The 16,681-nt window shown below is 41.5% G+C and overlaps 1 protein-coding gene across 31 annotated transcripts in view; it reads left to right on the top strand.

The window, feature by feature from the left end:
- Positions 1–16,681, top strand: part of EPB41L3 (erythrocyte membrane protein band 4.1 like 3) — a 147,933-nt gene that overhangs the window by 59,903 nt on the left and 71,349 nt on the right. For all 31 annotated transcript variants that reach the window (XM_004742745.3, XM_004742748.3, XM_004742746.3 and 28 more), the window contains one exon: positions 2,694–2,891. In XM_004742745.3, coding sequence (XP_004742802.1) covers positions 2,694–2,891 — 198 coding nt within the window. The remainder of the gene's footprint in view (positions 1–2,693; positions 2,892–16,681) is intronic.

Below are 16,681 nucleotides of genomic sequence, written 5' to 3' on the forward strand. Positions count from 1 at the left end.
CATACTAGGATCCCAGTTATGCTGGAGGTGAAGTACGTTTTGGTAGTCCGTGACGATGAAAGCATGGGCTTGGCCAGATTTGAATTCCAGGCTATCGTTTTACGGGGAATTGTGGAGACTGTGCCCTTCCCCTTTTCTCTCCCATGTGTAAATGAGGGTGAGGAGACCTGGATGTCTGCCTCCCAGAGCTGTCATGAGGATTCCATGAAACAGAGGAGTTGCCGAAAGCATTGATACTGATATTTTTAAATTGTAATGAATTATATGTGACCGTAGTGGATGTTTCATTTGAGGTCCTTGGTCTCCTCAAGCTGTTGAAAATAGATGCGTGAGAGGCGCAGTGATGGGGTTTGTGCTTTAAGCGTTTTTGGAAACAACACCTCCCTTTGAGTGCTGGTGGTTTCAGGGGTGCCTGGAGTTGACCTAAAATGAGCCCAGAAAGCTTTGTCTCATACAGATTTTATTAGAGGAAAAATGAAATTTCATCTTCCCCAATACAGAGTAAAAGTTGATTCCAGGTAGTGGGTTTAAATAAAAACATAGCTTCTGTTGACTTTGTCTGGGATGAGATGAAAATGTGAATTAAAAGTGCAGAAATCTTGGCACGCCTGGATGGCACAGTTGATAAAATATCTGACTCTTGGTTTCAGCTCAGGTCGTGCTCTTAAGGTCCTGAGATCGAGCCCCCCCGCCCCAAGTCTTGGAGCTTAAGATTCTCTTTCTCCTTCTCCTTCTGCCCTTCCCAACTCATTCTCTCTCTCTAATATAAATAAACCTTTAAAAAAGTGCTAAAGTCTTATGTAAGTTAGAAGCACTTAGCAAATATATGATATAAAATTCCAAGGTTTTGTGGTACCTGGGTAGTTCAGGTAATCAGCCGACTCTAGATTTCGGCTCAGGTCATGGATTGTGAGATTGAGCTCTGTGTCTAGTTCTGTCCTCAGCAGGGAATCTGTTTGAGATTCTCTTTCTCCTTCTGCCCCTCCCCCCAAGCTTGTTCTTCCTTGCTCTAAGTAAAATAAAGAAATCTTAAGGAAAAAAAAAAATTCCAAGGTTACCAAACTTCTTCAACTAGCTTAAGGCCAAAATTGTTTGACTTTTTTGCAGCACTATTTTAATACTTGGATATGAAAGACTAATAGTCACCCCCTCCCCCCAAAAAAAGTTGGACCAAGTTGGTAGAGCAGGTTTTCTTTTATTTACTTGTTTTAGCTACCTCTAGCCTTCTCAACGATTCTGGCCTTTGAAGTTGTTTTTTCAGTTCTTTTCATGGTCTCTTCACTCAGCAAATTGGTCTTTTTATTCTAAAGAACTTCACACAACTTTGCTCTGAATTCCTCTATGAAGTAGTGGAGGAAGGGACTGTTTTTATAATCCAAAGGGAAAAACCAGATAGAAAATGCCTTTATGAGCACAGAAATCCATACCTAAAATCCAAAATAAATATATACCAGAAGATAATTTTGTGATTAGAGCATCATAAAATTGTAGTCACTAATAAGAAAAAAAAGTTGAAGTGAGAAACCTAAGTAAATGTTTATTGTCAAAATCATGTACTTTTTAGCTACTAGGAGGATAGTATGTTTATGAGAGAAGAAAATTCAAGCTCACTCAAGGGGCATAAATTGAATTTCACAACATGTCTTTCTTTGGTCTGTCAGTGTTCATTTGCAGACTAGTGAAAATGATAGTCTGGCCCATGAGTTGAATTTGCACATTAATACCAATGGTGTTTATTTAATAGAAGAAAGTATTGTATGGTGACAGATGCTAGCTACACTTGTGGTGAGCACAACATAATGCATAGGGTGTTTAATCACTATTTTGGACAAGTGACACTATGTGTAATGTTGTGTCAATTGTACTTAATGTAATACGTGTATGTAAACAGACATAGATTAAAGAAGGAGGTGACACTGTCTCTGCACAGAGAGATTTCCAGGCGTATTTATTGATTCAAGGGAGAATTTAACTATTCCTTAGGACATCGTCTGCCAATTCTTAGTCTAGCCTGGGCTCCGTTGCTGTGCTTTGAAAGCAGATTAAAGCTTTTGGACAGATTTGATCTGCTCTTACACTGGCTCATTACAGTGACGGGGGAAATGGACAAAGGAGGATTACTTTGTGATGAATTTCAGTGCTGCTGGCTTCATTGAATTGATTTAGAGCAGAATCAGATATTTTAATAGTTGTAACATTACTGAGAAGATTAATACTTGTAGCTCTCCAGGCCTTAAAGTTGATCAGATATCTTCTATGTATATGGAGTCATGTGGGTCATAGAATATAGAAGGATCCAGTGAATGAAGGAAATAGAGTGCAGTGGATAAAATCTAAATGATTTAAAGATGGTGCTGGCTAATAGTGCCTTTTTAAAAAGTCAAGAGTCCATTTGTATCCCCCTTTGCTTAGTGAAGTGTTGATGGCACTTGCTAACTCTGTGTTTCTAAATTAAACCCTCAAGTCAAACTGAAATGAAGCCCCACTGGTAGATTTAAATGGCAAAAGTTATGTAGGTGAAAGCATTAGCATGATAAATATCTGTGTATACGTAAATGTCCATTCACAGTCTCCTGATCTAGACCTCTCCTCCTTAGGAAAGTCTATGTCTACAGGGTTCTGCTCTTGCCTGAGCAATGCAGTGTTTATTTCCTGTCTTGCAGTGATCTCTGTTCATTGTTTGCTCTTCACAGGTCACTGACAAGGAACGGGAATTCGCTGCCGGGGCTGCGAAACAGCTAGAGTATCAGCAACTGGAAGACGATAAACTTTCTCAAAAGTCATCTAGCAGTAAGCTATCTCGATCTCCATTAAAGATTGTCAAAAAGCCTAAAAGCATGCAGTGCAAAGTGATACTTCTAGATGGGTCAGAATACACCTGTGACGTGGAGGTAAGTGCATATTTAAATTTTGGGGGGGGGCGGGGGGGTCCAAATATTGAGAACTGGAGAGTGTTGGTATAAGACATAGAAGATGCATTCTTGTTTTTAGAACCCTGGAAAGTTATTCAGTCCGTTTTTCAATACAAAATTCTTCCCAGAGTCTCTAATAGGAAATCAAATTACTGAAAGAACTTAAAACGTCTACGAAATGGTACAATCAAAAGAAAAATCTTAAATAAAAAAAAATTTCCAACACTTTCCATGGTAGGATAAATAAATGGGGGGCCTTCAAAAATCAAGTTTTTCTTTAATATCTTATGACCTATCATTTCAATGAATTTACTTTTTCTACTTGAGTAGTTTTACTTCTTCTATTCAGATAATTTCATTTTTCTACTTTAAGTTATTTAATAGTATCTTTTGTACTTGCATCATTGCAACTTTTAATTGGTAGGAACTTGTAAATTTCTGTACATAGCCTTGGTAGATTGGTAGGATCATTTGAACCGTGACTGTCCTCCTCTTAGAGTCATTTTTTAAATGTACATCGCGTACAGCCTGAGTGTAAAAGGGTCTACTATCCTTTGTTCTTTTGCAAAGAACGCGAAAATCCCTCTCGGAAGAGCAGTTGAATGAGTTTCATCAGAGATGGTTAGCACAGCCAGGTTAACAGAGGAGAGCGACACAAACCCGTCCGTAGCAGGGGAGATGGGTGGCTTCTCCCTGTGTCACGGAGAACACATAAAGGACCTGAACTGAAACCACAGGAGCGGGTCTGGGTGTGAGCGAACCATAGCACCTTCTCCCCGTGGCTGGAAGGGGACAGTTTGCTCTTTCGGCAAGGTGATTTAGTTTCAGGTTAAACGTTTCCTTTTTCTTTTTATCATGTTCAGTTAGCCACTGTCTGGTGTGTTTTTATCCCAAGAGCTTATGCCTCCCACGTCAGCTGCCTGCCCTTGGCCATGCAGACGTCACGCCGCCCTTCCCCCCAGCTCCTCCCATCACGTGTCTACACGGGGCACCTCTTCTGCTCTGTGTGCCCGAGGCTCTCCCAGGCGCCACAGGCAGTGTACATGTGTCATCGTGCCTTTCTAGTCCTCCAAAGACCCCACCAGCCCCAAGCCCACCCGATTTCCCTTGCTTCTCTCTCCTTTCTGCTTTCTCTGCACTCCCTCCTCATTCCTGTTCTGTTTCGCGTAAAGCCTTCCTGCACCCAGTCCTTTTCTTGGATCATAAGATTCAAATCCATTTCATGTTGATCTTGCCATTGATGGTAGGATGGGATTGGTTTACTAATTTGCAGGAACATAGAGGAAAAAAATTTTTGAAAAGAAATCCTTAGATCAAAAGTTACTGTATCGTATATTAATTGATAGAGTTGTTGTCTCCCTGTCACCTGACAAATACTGATGGGCTGTGGCATGGAGGGCAAAGCATGTTCCAAAGGTCCTGTCTAAGGCGTGCCATGCACAGATCCATCTTTGACTTTTTTTTTTTTTTTTTTTTTTTTTGGCTTTGGCTTCGGCGGATTTTTGACCTCAGAGTGTCCGGTTACTGATTGAGAGCTTTATTCTTGAAATTGGGAGATCCAGGAATGTACTCCCACCTGGGTTTTACTCTGAAGCTTAAAGGACTTTTGTAGCCATGAGAGAGATTTTACTTTGCCAGGGTGGATCCACTTTCTGGAAAAATTGATCTAAGTGAAGCTTTTTTTTAAATTTTGAGACAAGTCATTCTGTCGATTGTATTATTAATGGAATAAACAGGTTGACCTGGCCATTGTCTAGTCATGGCTACCAGAGCTTTCTAAAGGAGAATCTAAACGTTTACAGTGTTTTGTGTGGGGGAATAGATGCCTCAGGGCTGAGTGATATACATGAAGTATTGATCGCATGGCTAAACTTAATTTACAGCCCAAGCTTCTAATGTATTAGGGACATAATCTGTGTTGTTGAGTTCAGAATTTTTATGTTGTAGTTAATTTTGGATTTAATTCAGTGTTCCTTTTAATGTCACTGTGAACATTTTGAGTGACATGGCAAGGCTGGTCAGTTATTTTCTTTTATAATTTTTTTTATAAAGTTGAGATTTTTTTTTTTTAAGATTTTATTTATTTGAGAGAGAGAAAGTGAGCACAAGTGTGTGTGTGGAGTGGGAGGGCAAAGGGAGAGGGAGAAGCAGGTTTCCTGCTGAGCAGGGAGCCCAAAACAGGGCTTGGTCCCTGGACCCTAGGATCATAACCTGAGCCGAAGGTGGACACTTAACTGACTGATCCACCAGGTGGCCCTGAAGTTGATAGATTCTTAAGAATTAACAGGGGCGCTTGGGTGGCTCAGTGGACTAAGCCTCTGCCTTTGGCTCCGGTCAGGATCTCAGTGTCCTGGGATCGAGTCCCACATTGGGCTCTCTGCTCAGTGGGGAGCCTGCTTCCCCCTCTCTGTCTCTGTCTGCCTCTCTGCCTACTTGTGATCTCTCTGTCCAATAAATAAAGAAATCTTAAAAAAAAAAAAGAATTAAGAGTAATTCTCTTTTCTCTGGGACACAAAATCCTTGGCCAGCAGAATATTTTCAGTTTTAAAACAGACATTGGTAGTAGAGGAAAACTTGGTCACTACTGACTGACATACTTGTGGAGAAAACAGAGAAATTTGGGCACGGTAAAGTGAAATGGATTTCTTTGTTACTGACTCGTTGAAAAACAGATTGTGAATCAGCGATGTTCTTGAGGCGGCAACAAGATATAGCTGAAAACACATATTCAAAGTGACTCTTGATTTTAGATGGAAACTGGGGAACATAAAACCTTGGCTGGCAGGGTGCTTGGGGTATAGTAGGTAAATGGTGTTGAAAAACATTGCCCTAGGGAAGGTGTCCTTCAGTTTTGCTCTCCAGTACACAGAGTTTTCATCAACCTCTTGGATGAAGGCACACGCCTAACAAATAGCTGAACGATATTTTTAAGTGACTACCAGCCCACGTGCCAGAATCCGGGCTTCTCATGAAGTGGACAGTGTGTGACACGGAAGCAAGGTAGCGAGATAACGTTTAGTGGGAATGGAGGCCGGACTTCACTCTATAAGGATCACATGCAAAATAGAAACACGTTGGGGGAAAGGGTGGTCAGACTTAATAACAGTTTGGGTGAAACTAATCTTTGGGTTTAGGTCGATTACAGACTCAGCGTTAAGCAGCGGTGTGGTGTATATGTCAGAAACTTCCGTGTGGTCACCGTGGCTTGTGTGGAAGTGCAGCGTGTGGTTTCCCCAAATGGGGGCAGCGCCCAGCATCCACCCCAGCCGGTGTCCCCGGCCTGAGAGATCCCATCCGCTGTATCTTGCTCTTTAATTCATACAGGGTAGCACTCTTCAGAGCCCCCAGACACAAGTGTGAAAATAGATTCATCTACTTGTAACCCATGTGATTTCAAGGAATGTTAGCTTTCTGAAGCTGTTTACTCAGAAAAAATGGGAGTGAAAATACTTGCCTCAAAAAGCAATTTTTGAGAAGATTAAAGCAGATTCTTAATTTGACTGCTTTCTACAACATAGCATATTCTTAATAAGTGGTAGCTTTTTAATAATGGGAATAACAGTGAACTCTGACTTGAGCTTTCTCAGCAGAGAGTTGTAGGATGGTGAGGGATCTGGAAACCTCTTGTGAAGAATGATTAGGGGTAGAATGTGTTGAATAAAGAAAACATTTTCACATGTCCCTTTCCAGATTTGGAGGGGACAGGATGGCTAATTCTAGTTATTTGGAAAAGTTGGCATGGAGTGTCTGTCATAACATACATAGTTTGCGTAAGGTATAGGGAGTAAAACTAAGGTAGAAGTTATGGGAGGTCCAAGTTTTAAGTAAACAGAAAACAAATGTTTTGTATTTTTGTATTATTGATGTCAGCCTTGTGAAAAGTGTTCTGCAGGAGGATTCCAGGAGAAACTGTAGGTGCATTTACGGAAGCCATCAGTCCCTTGGATGAGGTCTCAGACTAGACAACTTCCAACGCCCCTTCCTAGTCTAAGATTCATGGAGAGAAAAGACTCAAAAATCTGAACTGAAAAAGCAGAAGTGCCTCCCTGATTCCTGTGCCCAACATGTACAGTGGTAGGTGAATGAAAAACAGAATGCAGGAGCCAGTAACATGTATTTTTTGCATTTAATAAGACATCCAAAAAAAAGGTAATCTCTCTGCTTAAGTGTTTTCCCCCGTGGTCTATTTAATGCCTTCACAGCTTCACCATCAAAATCAACAAGGCTCACCTCTGCCATGCCTTCATCATGAGAATATATAGTCACATGTAAAGGACCCCCTGTGAAGAGAGAGAGAGAGACAGACACACACACACACACACCCCTACCTTGGACTAGCTCAGCCCACTTTTCTTTTCTTCTGAAACCACAAGGTAGCATTTCCCCTAGCCCCATGGTGTTGCAGTGGGACAGAGTCAGTCCCACCTCCAGAACCTGGACAAGTGAGTTACAGGATTGGTTGGTTGCTCTCTGAGCACACTGACTGAATGCTTAAGTCTTTGATTCCTGCCTCCTCATGTTTAGATAGAAGCCTTTTCCAATCCGGCTGCATTTTTCATACTTCCCTCCAGCAGTAGGCTTGGATCATTGTGACATTCAGTGTTTTTCCATGTAATTTGCCTCAATAATTTTTTCCAACTCTTAAATATTGATCATCTAAAGTATAAGAAAATTTTATTATGAGTAAAACAGAAGAAAAGATCTTCTTACAATAGAAGACCATCTTTTAAGCGTCTTGATCATAGATGTTTGGCCAATGTTTATATGCCACCCTATTTTCTTGTATGCCCAGCAGAATTACTGACACTGCCATTCCCTTATTTCTCTTGGACCATTAGAGAACACCAGTAACTCCCTGTAGCCAGTTTCCTATCACAGTTGCTGTTTATGTCTCAGACATGAATTATAAAAGAAAAAAATAGAGAAAAATATCCCAGTCCCATGCATTGTAGGAAATCACGCTCACCACTTCTTAGTTGCATTGCTTCTGTGTTCTTCAGACTCATTTCAGTCTGACTGATTAGCACAAAATGTATTTCCTAATGACCATCCAATTACAAATGTTTTCTCTTGTTTGGGCACCATTCTTATCTAGCCTGATTTGGTTTTAGGAAAATAAGGCAGACATGATCTGAAATTTGAGTCCACATTTCATAATACAACTTTGTTCTGCTTGTGTAAAATGTGTAATCCGTCTTATGGCATAGTTTGGTTTGTTTTTCCGAACAGCCTGTTTGGGGGCAGGAGTCTAGTGCATCACTAGAAAAGCTATGGCAGGTTTACCTTGCAGGTGTGACTTTCGAGGAACTTGCCGTGTTTCTCCATGCATGCATTTGAAAGTCCACCTTGCTCCATTTAGCCCCTAAATATTGCTGATCCAGTGGTGAGAGGGACTTAGTGTTTATGGGCCCAGTTAAATTCACACAGAACTGATACCTCCGGGCAACATGCCAATGAATCGGCTGCACTGGAGAGAGGTTTCTATCCAGATTGGGGCAAATCAAATGGAGCTACTTTGTTGCAACACTGAAGCCATAAAAGCCGGCGCCCAGGTTTGGCCATGTCCAGGCGTCCCCTGGTTGAATGAGCTCCATGACTATCATTCGATACCATAGAGATGCTTCTAAGGAACCAGAGAGGGTAAGAAAATTTATGGCACCATGTCCTAAATATGCCTTTTTTTTTTTTTTTAACCTTCTAACTATTTGTCAGGAAGGGACTGTTTAAAAAAATTCCAAATGCTCTGTCTTGTCCATGATTCCATTAACTGTCCAATTCATTTTTCTATTTCATATTTCTACTTACTGGGATTTGGCTGGAGAAACAAACGTGGTGTCTGAATTTTCTAATTTGTGTAGGTTATGTGATTAAAATACCTGATAGTTGCTTTGGAAGTCCTTGACTGGGTAGCAAATAGAATTGCCACAATCCAACGAAGTTGATTAGAGCACCTGTTCCTTTTCATGGATTGTAAGAAATAATAATGAATTGGAAAAAGCTAGAAAATGAGGATTTTTTCCAAACCAGTGCAAGTATCGTTCACTCCACACCGCCTTAAACCACAGAGTTTTTGAGTCTGTGTAATTGTGTAAATTCCACTTTAACCTCTCAGTAGGTCTCTCTGCTCAACTGAACGCCTTACCACCTCGTGCCATCTGTTGTGTGCTGTCACTGATGGCCTTCAGTCCAGCAGCACCAGCTCTCCTATTTGAAGGCCGATGCCCCTGGGGACTCCTAACGATGGAAGGACTTTAATTAACTCGGTTTCCTTGTGTGATGACTCGAGTGCAGTTATAGGAGCACAAGGACTGTCAACACACACCTTCTCATTTACCTGGCAGAACCAGTACTAAATGGTTCCATGGTGTTCAGATTTGTCCTCATTAAGGCTTGGGTAAGAAAAACGAACACTTTTTACTAAAATTGGTAAAACTTTTCTCCTGGTTTTCATTTTTTAAAAGTAATAAATTCTCGGGGGCGCCTGGATGGCTCAATCGTTAAACATCTGCTTTCGGCTCAGGTCATGATCCCAGGGTCCTGGGATCGAGCCCTGCATCGGGCTCCCTGCTCTGCAGCGAGCCGCCTTCTCCCCCTCCCATTCCCCCTGTGTGTGTTCATTCTCTCGCTGTGTCTCTATCAAAAATAATTAAAATCTTTAAAAAAAAAATAAATAAAATTGATAAATTCTCATAGTCATCCTGAGTGTAGACAGGATCTGTCAAACCCTCTAAACCATAGCAAGGTTAAAATGAGGAGTATGAGTGGGAAGAAATCTAAGCGGTCAAACCCTCCAGTAAGTCACTGGTCCCGGGTGGGGGTTTGGAAGCTGAGTGAATTTGGGAACCTAAGCGTCTGTGTGCATTGAGGGATGGATGCTGTATCACAGATAAAAATCACTGAGGAATTCTTTTGGCTTTTACTGCCCATTGTCATGTGGCATTAAGGCATGACAGGAGATGGTTTTGCACGTCCATAGTCTAACGTTGTGTGGCTGAAGTGCTAGCTTCGCTTTTTGACATTACCGCTCCTCTCTTCACGTTCCCAGTGTTTTCCGACTCCCTCGTGTTGCTGATTTGATGAAATGGGCTTGGCTCCTCTGCGTGCGGGCAGGTGGGAGTCACCAGCAAAACAAGCCGTTCACCTGCCTTGGTGAGCAGTCTTGTGTGTCTCGTAGCCGCTTACCACACAGTGGTTGATTTCGACAAAGTTGTCTCTTCCCTGTTTGTATAGTGAAGGAAACAGTCTTTCAGGTTGGAAAATAATCTTGGTTTCTACTTCTCAACAGCCCATGATTAGAATTTCAGATTATAGTTCATGTTTTTGTATCTGGTTTGCTTGCTTTAAATGTCACCTCCTTCAGAGTCTTCCCGCAGCTTTATCTCTGAGAGTTGTCACATGTGCTCTGTACAGAATCTTTTAAATTCCTTTCCTCTGTTCGTTGCCTCACGGCCACAGACCCTTATGCAATGATGGGTCAACCACTTACACCTTTCTCTGAGCTCAGGAGAAGGTTTGGTCTCTCAGAAAGAGACTTCTGCTTCTCCAGAAATAATTCCCCGTAGCACACTAGGTTTAGGCTTAATTTGATGTGTAGGGCAAGACCATGTAAAAGAAAGAATATTTGTTACTTCAAGTGGCATTCTTGGGTGTGACAGACCAACAGCCATCCCACGTAGGATCCATTCTGCTTCAGCATGCTGAGTGTGGCTCATGCCCCCTGTAACTCTGTCCTGGCCCCGAAGGCCAAGAAAGTGCTTCCCTACCAAGACATGGCTCATTTCTCTCAGGAAGAGTCTCCCAACATGGCGGACCGTCAGTCCCTTGTGTGGTGACCACAACCTCGCATTCACACAGGTTGAACTGGCCTAGCTGTTCCGAGGGTCTTCCTAGCCATGGACCTATATTACAATCTCAACACATTGCTTAGACACCGCATTAAAATCCTTATATTTTCCAGAATACATTGATCAGTATGTACAGAGTAGGTAGGCACTGAAGTATTTTTTTAAACAGGAAAGTGAATCCTTTGAGTTTTAATTATTATTTGCCTTAATGCAAATGCTTTTTTCTGTTTGTTTATAACCATTTCAATCTGTAAAACTAACACCATACATACTATGTACAGAACCTCTCAGGAAGCTCTATTAATTTTGCAGAGGTTTCCATATGAAGAATTTCTTGAGGGCCTATTATGTTCCAGGCACTGGAAACCAAATGATTCAGACTTGAAGCTTAACAGGGGATTGTCTCACTCATAGTGTCACACAATCTTAAATCTGAAAGGGACTTTGGAAATAACTTTGTCTTCTACCTCATTTCACTGATGAGGAAATAGGCCCAGAGCAGTTCTTGGTGTGCCCAAGGACCCACAGCCTGGACCAGGTAGAGAAGGCCAAGAACCCAGATCTCCTGCCCTCTGCTCCAGAGGTCTCTTTACTGGGGCTTCAAAAACATTCCAAGTCTATAGCTGCAGAAGGAACAAACCAAAACATAGCATTTATCCCCAGCTTGGGCTTTTGAAATAGTGGGATGGAAAAAGATCTACTTTTCAAATTATTTAATGATATATCAGATTCTTAAATATCTCTCTGCAATTCTGTAAGCTTCTGACCTCAAAATCGATTTTTATTAATTTTGTAGGTAATGTATGTGGTTTTGGTGTAAGTAAGGAAATAAGACCACCAAAGTGTCTCCTCTGTTCACTTTGTTGTCTCCTTTCTTTCTGTCTCTCCTTCCCTTCCCTCTGGTGGAGGCTGGAAGGCTTTGAAACCTCCTTGAAGCACATCTGTAATAGACACTCTTAATAAGTGTCTCCTTTTAATAAACTGGCAGCTTGGCTTTAGGCCTGGAGTGGATTAATTAATTAGGCCTCCCTTGGAACAAAAGGGCTCTGAGGTTATGAGCAGATCCTGTCCGAGAGAGACTGGTGAGGTCTATGGAAAGAATGTCATTCTTTCAAAACTTCTTAAACCTCATTTCTGGAAATGATCGCCAAGCCTTTGCTTCTGGTTATACTGTCATGAGATAAGATACTGTGTGAAGAGTAGGACTTAGAAACAACATTGTTTCATTTTGAAGAAAGAGGAAAAGAGTTGGAGATATAGTACAGAGCTCCTCAAATTGGTATATGGAACAAAGTTCAGGCTTGGCTCAGCTCTTTGCCTTAATATAGAATAATTTGGGGCAAGTTCTACAGTTACCACAGCCCAGCTCAAAGTGAAAAGGCCAGTTGAAACTGAGGACCCTAGCCGTCCCTTCTGAAAAGAAGCAGTTTTCATTCTACTGGGATTTTTGTTTCACTTTTCCTGATCAATTGCCAGTTCATTTTATAATTACAGCATTTCCCCCATGAAAGACAGGTTATAATTTTCAAGATTATAGCTCATCTCCCCTTAGTTAGCATTTAAATTGATGCCTTTCTTTTCATGGAAATAGTCTTGGCCCTAAAGGAAGTTTAGGAGGGAGACTACTGGTATCAGCCACAAGATTAGAAAATCTTTTCACAGATGAGTAATAACCTGGGACCATTTCTACGGGGTGTGGTAGTCTTTTGAATTTGATACCACTTTCTTGGATTACCTTCACTTTCAGAGGCAGGTGTCTTTTGACTTGTCTCCTAGGTCAGAGGCCCAAGAACAGCACCTGGGTCCTCTTTTTGAATCCAGAGTTGAAGTCTAGTAGAATCCTAGGTTCTGAGCAGGAGGAGAACATGAACTTGAGTTCAGTGCCTCAGAATGTGAGTGTGTGCACATGCATGTGTGCCCGTCCACATTTCCAACAAAATACAGAAGTAGGTTCAGGAAAGACCAGTGTACAGTATGAGAATGAAGGTCCTATTGTAGGCACAGGGTAAAATATTTACAACAAGCTAGTTTTCACATGACTCCTGGTGTCTACAGACTGGCTGATCCAGTCAGAAAATGGAGCACATGGAGCTCTCCTTGGTTTCAGGGTTTGGCTGGTACATGTGTGTTACAGCCCAGTGTCGTATAAAGGGAAGTCAGTATGGTGACATGTTACTTTGGAGAATATTTTCAACTCAAAAGGGAAGGGAAAATCTCACAGTAGTATTTCATCTCAGTCATATTTGCTGTTTGGATATGGCAATTAAATAATTCAGTAGAAGATGGGAAAAATAACGAGATAGAGAGGAGACAAAGCGCTGCTAAGATGTTTCATAGTGATATTGAATACATGCCTTATTTTTTTTTGTTGTTAGTGACGTACTCTGTGGCCAATCTTTATTGCAGCCACAATTAATAAAATACAGCAGCCAATCTGGGCACTTATTTCAAGGCTAATAGTGCATTTAGCTTTGAATGTAAGCCCCCTTTGGGTATTTTGCGTATTTTTACCAATACGCAAAAAACAAATTGTCATTCTTGCCAAGGTTTTATATTTTTCTCACATTTATTCATTCTCTCAAGTTTTCCATATCAGACAGACATGCTCAGAGTGTCTAGGACAAGTCACACCAAAAAATAGCCCTTTAAAAATTCATGTGAATGGAAGAATTAGGCTCAGCTTTGACAAATTTCAGCTTGCTTAAATAGCCAGAGACTTTTGCTGAGGAAGCTACCGTGTCCATGTTTATGCTGTGCTTCTCAAAACTCGAGGGTTCATTAAAGATAGAATGGTAGAAATGTTGAACTGTAATTTTTCTTTGAATCCGTTCACTGAGTAGTGGAACCAACAGATCAGTGAAAAGGATCACTTTCATGCAGTTTTTTTTTTTTAATTTAAAGATTTTATGTATGTTTTTGAGAGAGAGAAAGAGAGCATGAGAGGGGGAAGGTGGTCAGAGGGAGAAGCAGACCCCCTGCTGAGCAGGGAGTCCGATGCGGGATTTGATCCTGGGCATGACCTGAACTGAAGGCAGTGGCTCAACCAACTGAGCCACCCTGGCTCCCTATGCAGGCTTTTAGAAGTTTGTTGGTGAAACGCATAATGTGTAGATGGCCTATGTATTGAACATATGAGTATCTAGGGAAGTATCAGATCACTTACTCTGTATCAAATCAATTACTATGGAAGTAATCGCATCAGACTGCAGAATTGTGGTACCATAGACTACATTTTCACAATTGACTCTCCAAAGAATGGAATATGGAGCCTAAGAGTAGCAAACTTGGGGAAGCACCATATCACAGCAGCTAGCAATAGACTGTGCCATCTTGGCTTTGCCATTTGTTTGTAAGTCACTCATCCCCTGAAGTCCTCCATTTTCTGCAAACCAGAACTCTCAGGGTGGTCAAGAGTGATAACGAATGAATGTGGACTGCTCATAGGTTTCACAAACCCTCTTGGGACTATAGTAGCCAGCAGTTTCAGAAGCTTCCCTAGCTTTATGGAACTTCCACCCACCCCCCAGTCATAAAGTATATCCTTCTAGGCCTTGTTTATAAGAATATAAACAAAAATATTCTGTAGAGTAGTAGTTACTTTAATATAAAAATGGGATCCTAGCTTCCATACTGTTTAGAGATTTGCTTTTGTCCTTCAGGTGAATGGATAAACACACTGTGTTGTAATCCAGACAATGGAATATTACTCAGTGCTATGGAAACAAGCTATCATGCCAGGAAAAGATATGGAGGAACCTTAAATGCATTTTGCTAAAGGAAAGGAGCCACTCAAAAGATGATGAGATTCTGGAAAAGGCAAAATTATAAGAAAGTAAAAGATTAGTGTTTGCCCGAGGATGGGGTGGGGTGCTGGGCACATAGAGGGATGAACTGGCAGAGCATAGAGGACAGAGTATTTCTCGTGATACGTCACCATACATTTGTCCAGACCCACAGGAGGTACAACACCAAGAGTGAACCCCAGTGTAAGGTGTAGACGGGGTGATGATAATGAATCAGTGCAGGCTCATCAACTGAAAGAAACAAGCCACTCATAGGGGGGATCTTACTAGTGGGGGAGGCTGTGCCTGTGTAGGGCAGGGAGTATGTGGGAAATCATTGTACCTACCTCTCAATTTTGTTGTGAATCTAAAACCACTCTAAAAAAAAGTCAGTCTTAAAGAACAACAAGAACAACTAAACCAGTGTCCTAGAAGCTTGTGAGGCTTGAGAAATGACCTGGAAAACAGGAAATTTGCTTTTTCTTCCACTGCCTGACTTGAACCTGCTGAGAACAGACAGAAGACACAGCTAAGGTGCTATTCCTGTGGTGTCAGAAATCAGTAGGTGTTTAACAAGCCTGAATATGTTCTGAAAATAATTATACACACTCCATTTCGGGCTTTTCATGATAGTCTCTTATCCTGAACTGACTCACGTTTTATGGCGAGCAAGTAGAGTAGTGTTCCTTGGCTTTGGTAATGACCTCCCTCAAATCAGGCAGGAAAGTCTATTATGGAAGGGGCCTGACAACATCATCACCCTTTTCTTCCTTCATCTCTAGTCCCTGTGCAAGTTGAGCAGAGCATTCTTTCTAGTTCAAAGAAACGTCGTCTCACTGTATTTTCTGATTTCTTACCTAGTGACACTGAGCGATGTATTTCAAGAGGCTTTTTCACTGTTCAATTTTATTTTAAGTGTCTTTAAAAATTCAGGTCATCATGGCACTGTATGGCTCAGTCGGTTAAGCGTCTATCTTTGGCTCAGGTCATGATGTCAAGGTCCTGGGATTGAGCCCCACGTCAGGCTCCCTGCGCAGCAGAGAGTCTGCTTCTCCCTCTCCCTCTGCCTGCCATTCTACTTGAGCTCTTTATCTGACTGTCAAATAAATAAAGTCTTTGGGGGGAAAAAATTCAGGTACTCCTTTCTTTGCCCTTCTGGAGCAAGTATAAGATATGAGAGGGTTTTTTGTTTGTTTATTTGCTTCTTATTTTGTATTAGGAATTCTGTGCTATGCTGAGTCTTAATTAAATAGTTAAGGATGCCATAGAAGAAGCCAGGAAGAAGGAAAGAGATGGGAGCTTACCCAGCTCACTTCCTTTTCATGTTGGGACAGATCCTTTATTACATGGAGAACTTCTCTCTTGCTTGAAGAAATTGGGAGTGGCTGTTTGAGGTATTCTCCTGGGCTCTTCTTTCTCTTTCAGGATCTAGGTTTTGAAACAGGGCTAATGATAAAAAGCAAACCTACAAACCTTGAGCTAGTTTTAAATGCCTCCTTAGAAGTTAAATCGTTCTTAGTGCTGGTTCATATTAAAAATGGTAAGCATGTGTGTCATGAGTTGGCAGGTAGATACTAATTATTAGAGAACGTTGGTGGACCGTCCCTTCAGTGGTATTGTAAGGCAGCTGAAAGACCACCAGCATTCATGGGTTTTATCTTATTTAATTTTGAATTTCCAGAGTAATTCTAACTATGCTCAGGATAGTTACATAATTCTGGTTAGAACCGGAGCAGGTAAGGAAATGAGAAGAACGAGCATTGACTGTAGTTGGAACATCAAGGGCACAGGAGACAGATGAGCTGGAAAGGAAGGTCAAAGACTCATGAGGTTGGATGGGTTCGATGTGCTACCTGGGTTGGGTATTGTTTAGATGTTTTGATTTTCTCTTGCTGAGTCACAAATTACTATAAACTTAACAATTTACAACAACACATATTTATCACCCTGCATTTTTTGGCTGGTTCTCCACTCTAGGTCTCATAAAGCAGAAACCACGTTATTCACTGATAACATCTACATCTGGAGGCTGAGCAAAGATATAGACACCTTCATGCTCCTTCAAGCTCTCGGCAAAATTCTTTTTCTCCTGGTTGTAGGCCTGGGGTCCCCACTGTCTCACTGGCTGTCAGCTGGGGACCAC

This window comes from Mustela putorius, unplaced genomic scaffold, assembly GCF_011764305.1.
Source record: "Mustela putorius furo isolate JIRA1106 unplaced genomic scaffold, ASM1176430v1.1 tig00003858_pilon_pilon_pilon, whole genome shotgun sequence".
NCBI lineage: Eukaryota > Metazoa > Chordata > Mammalia > Carnivora > Mustelidae > Mustela > Mustela putorius.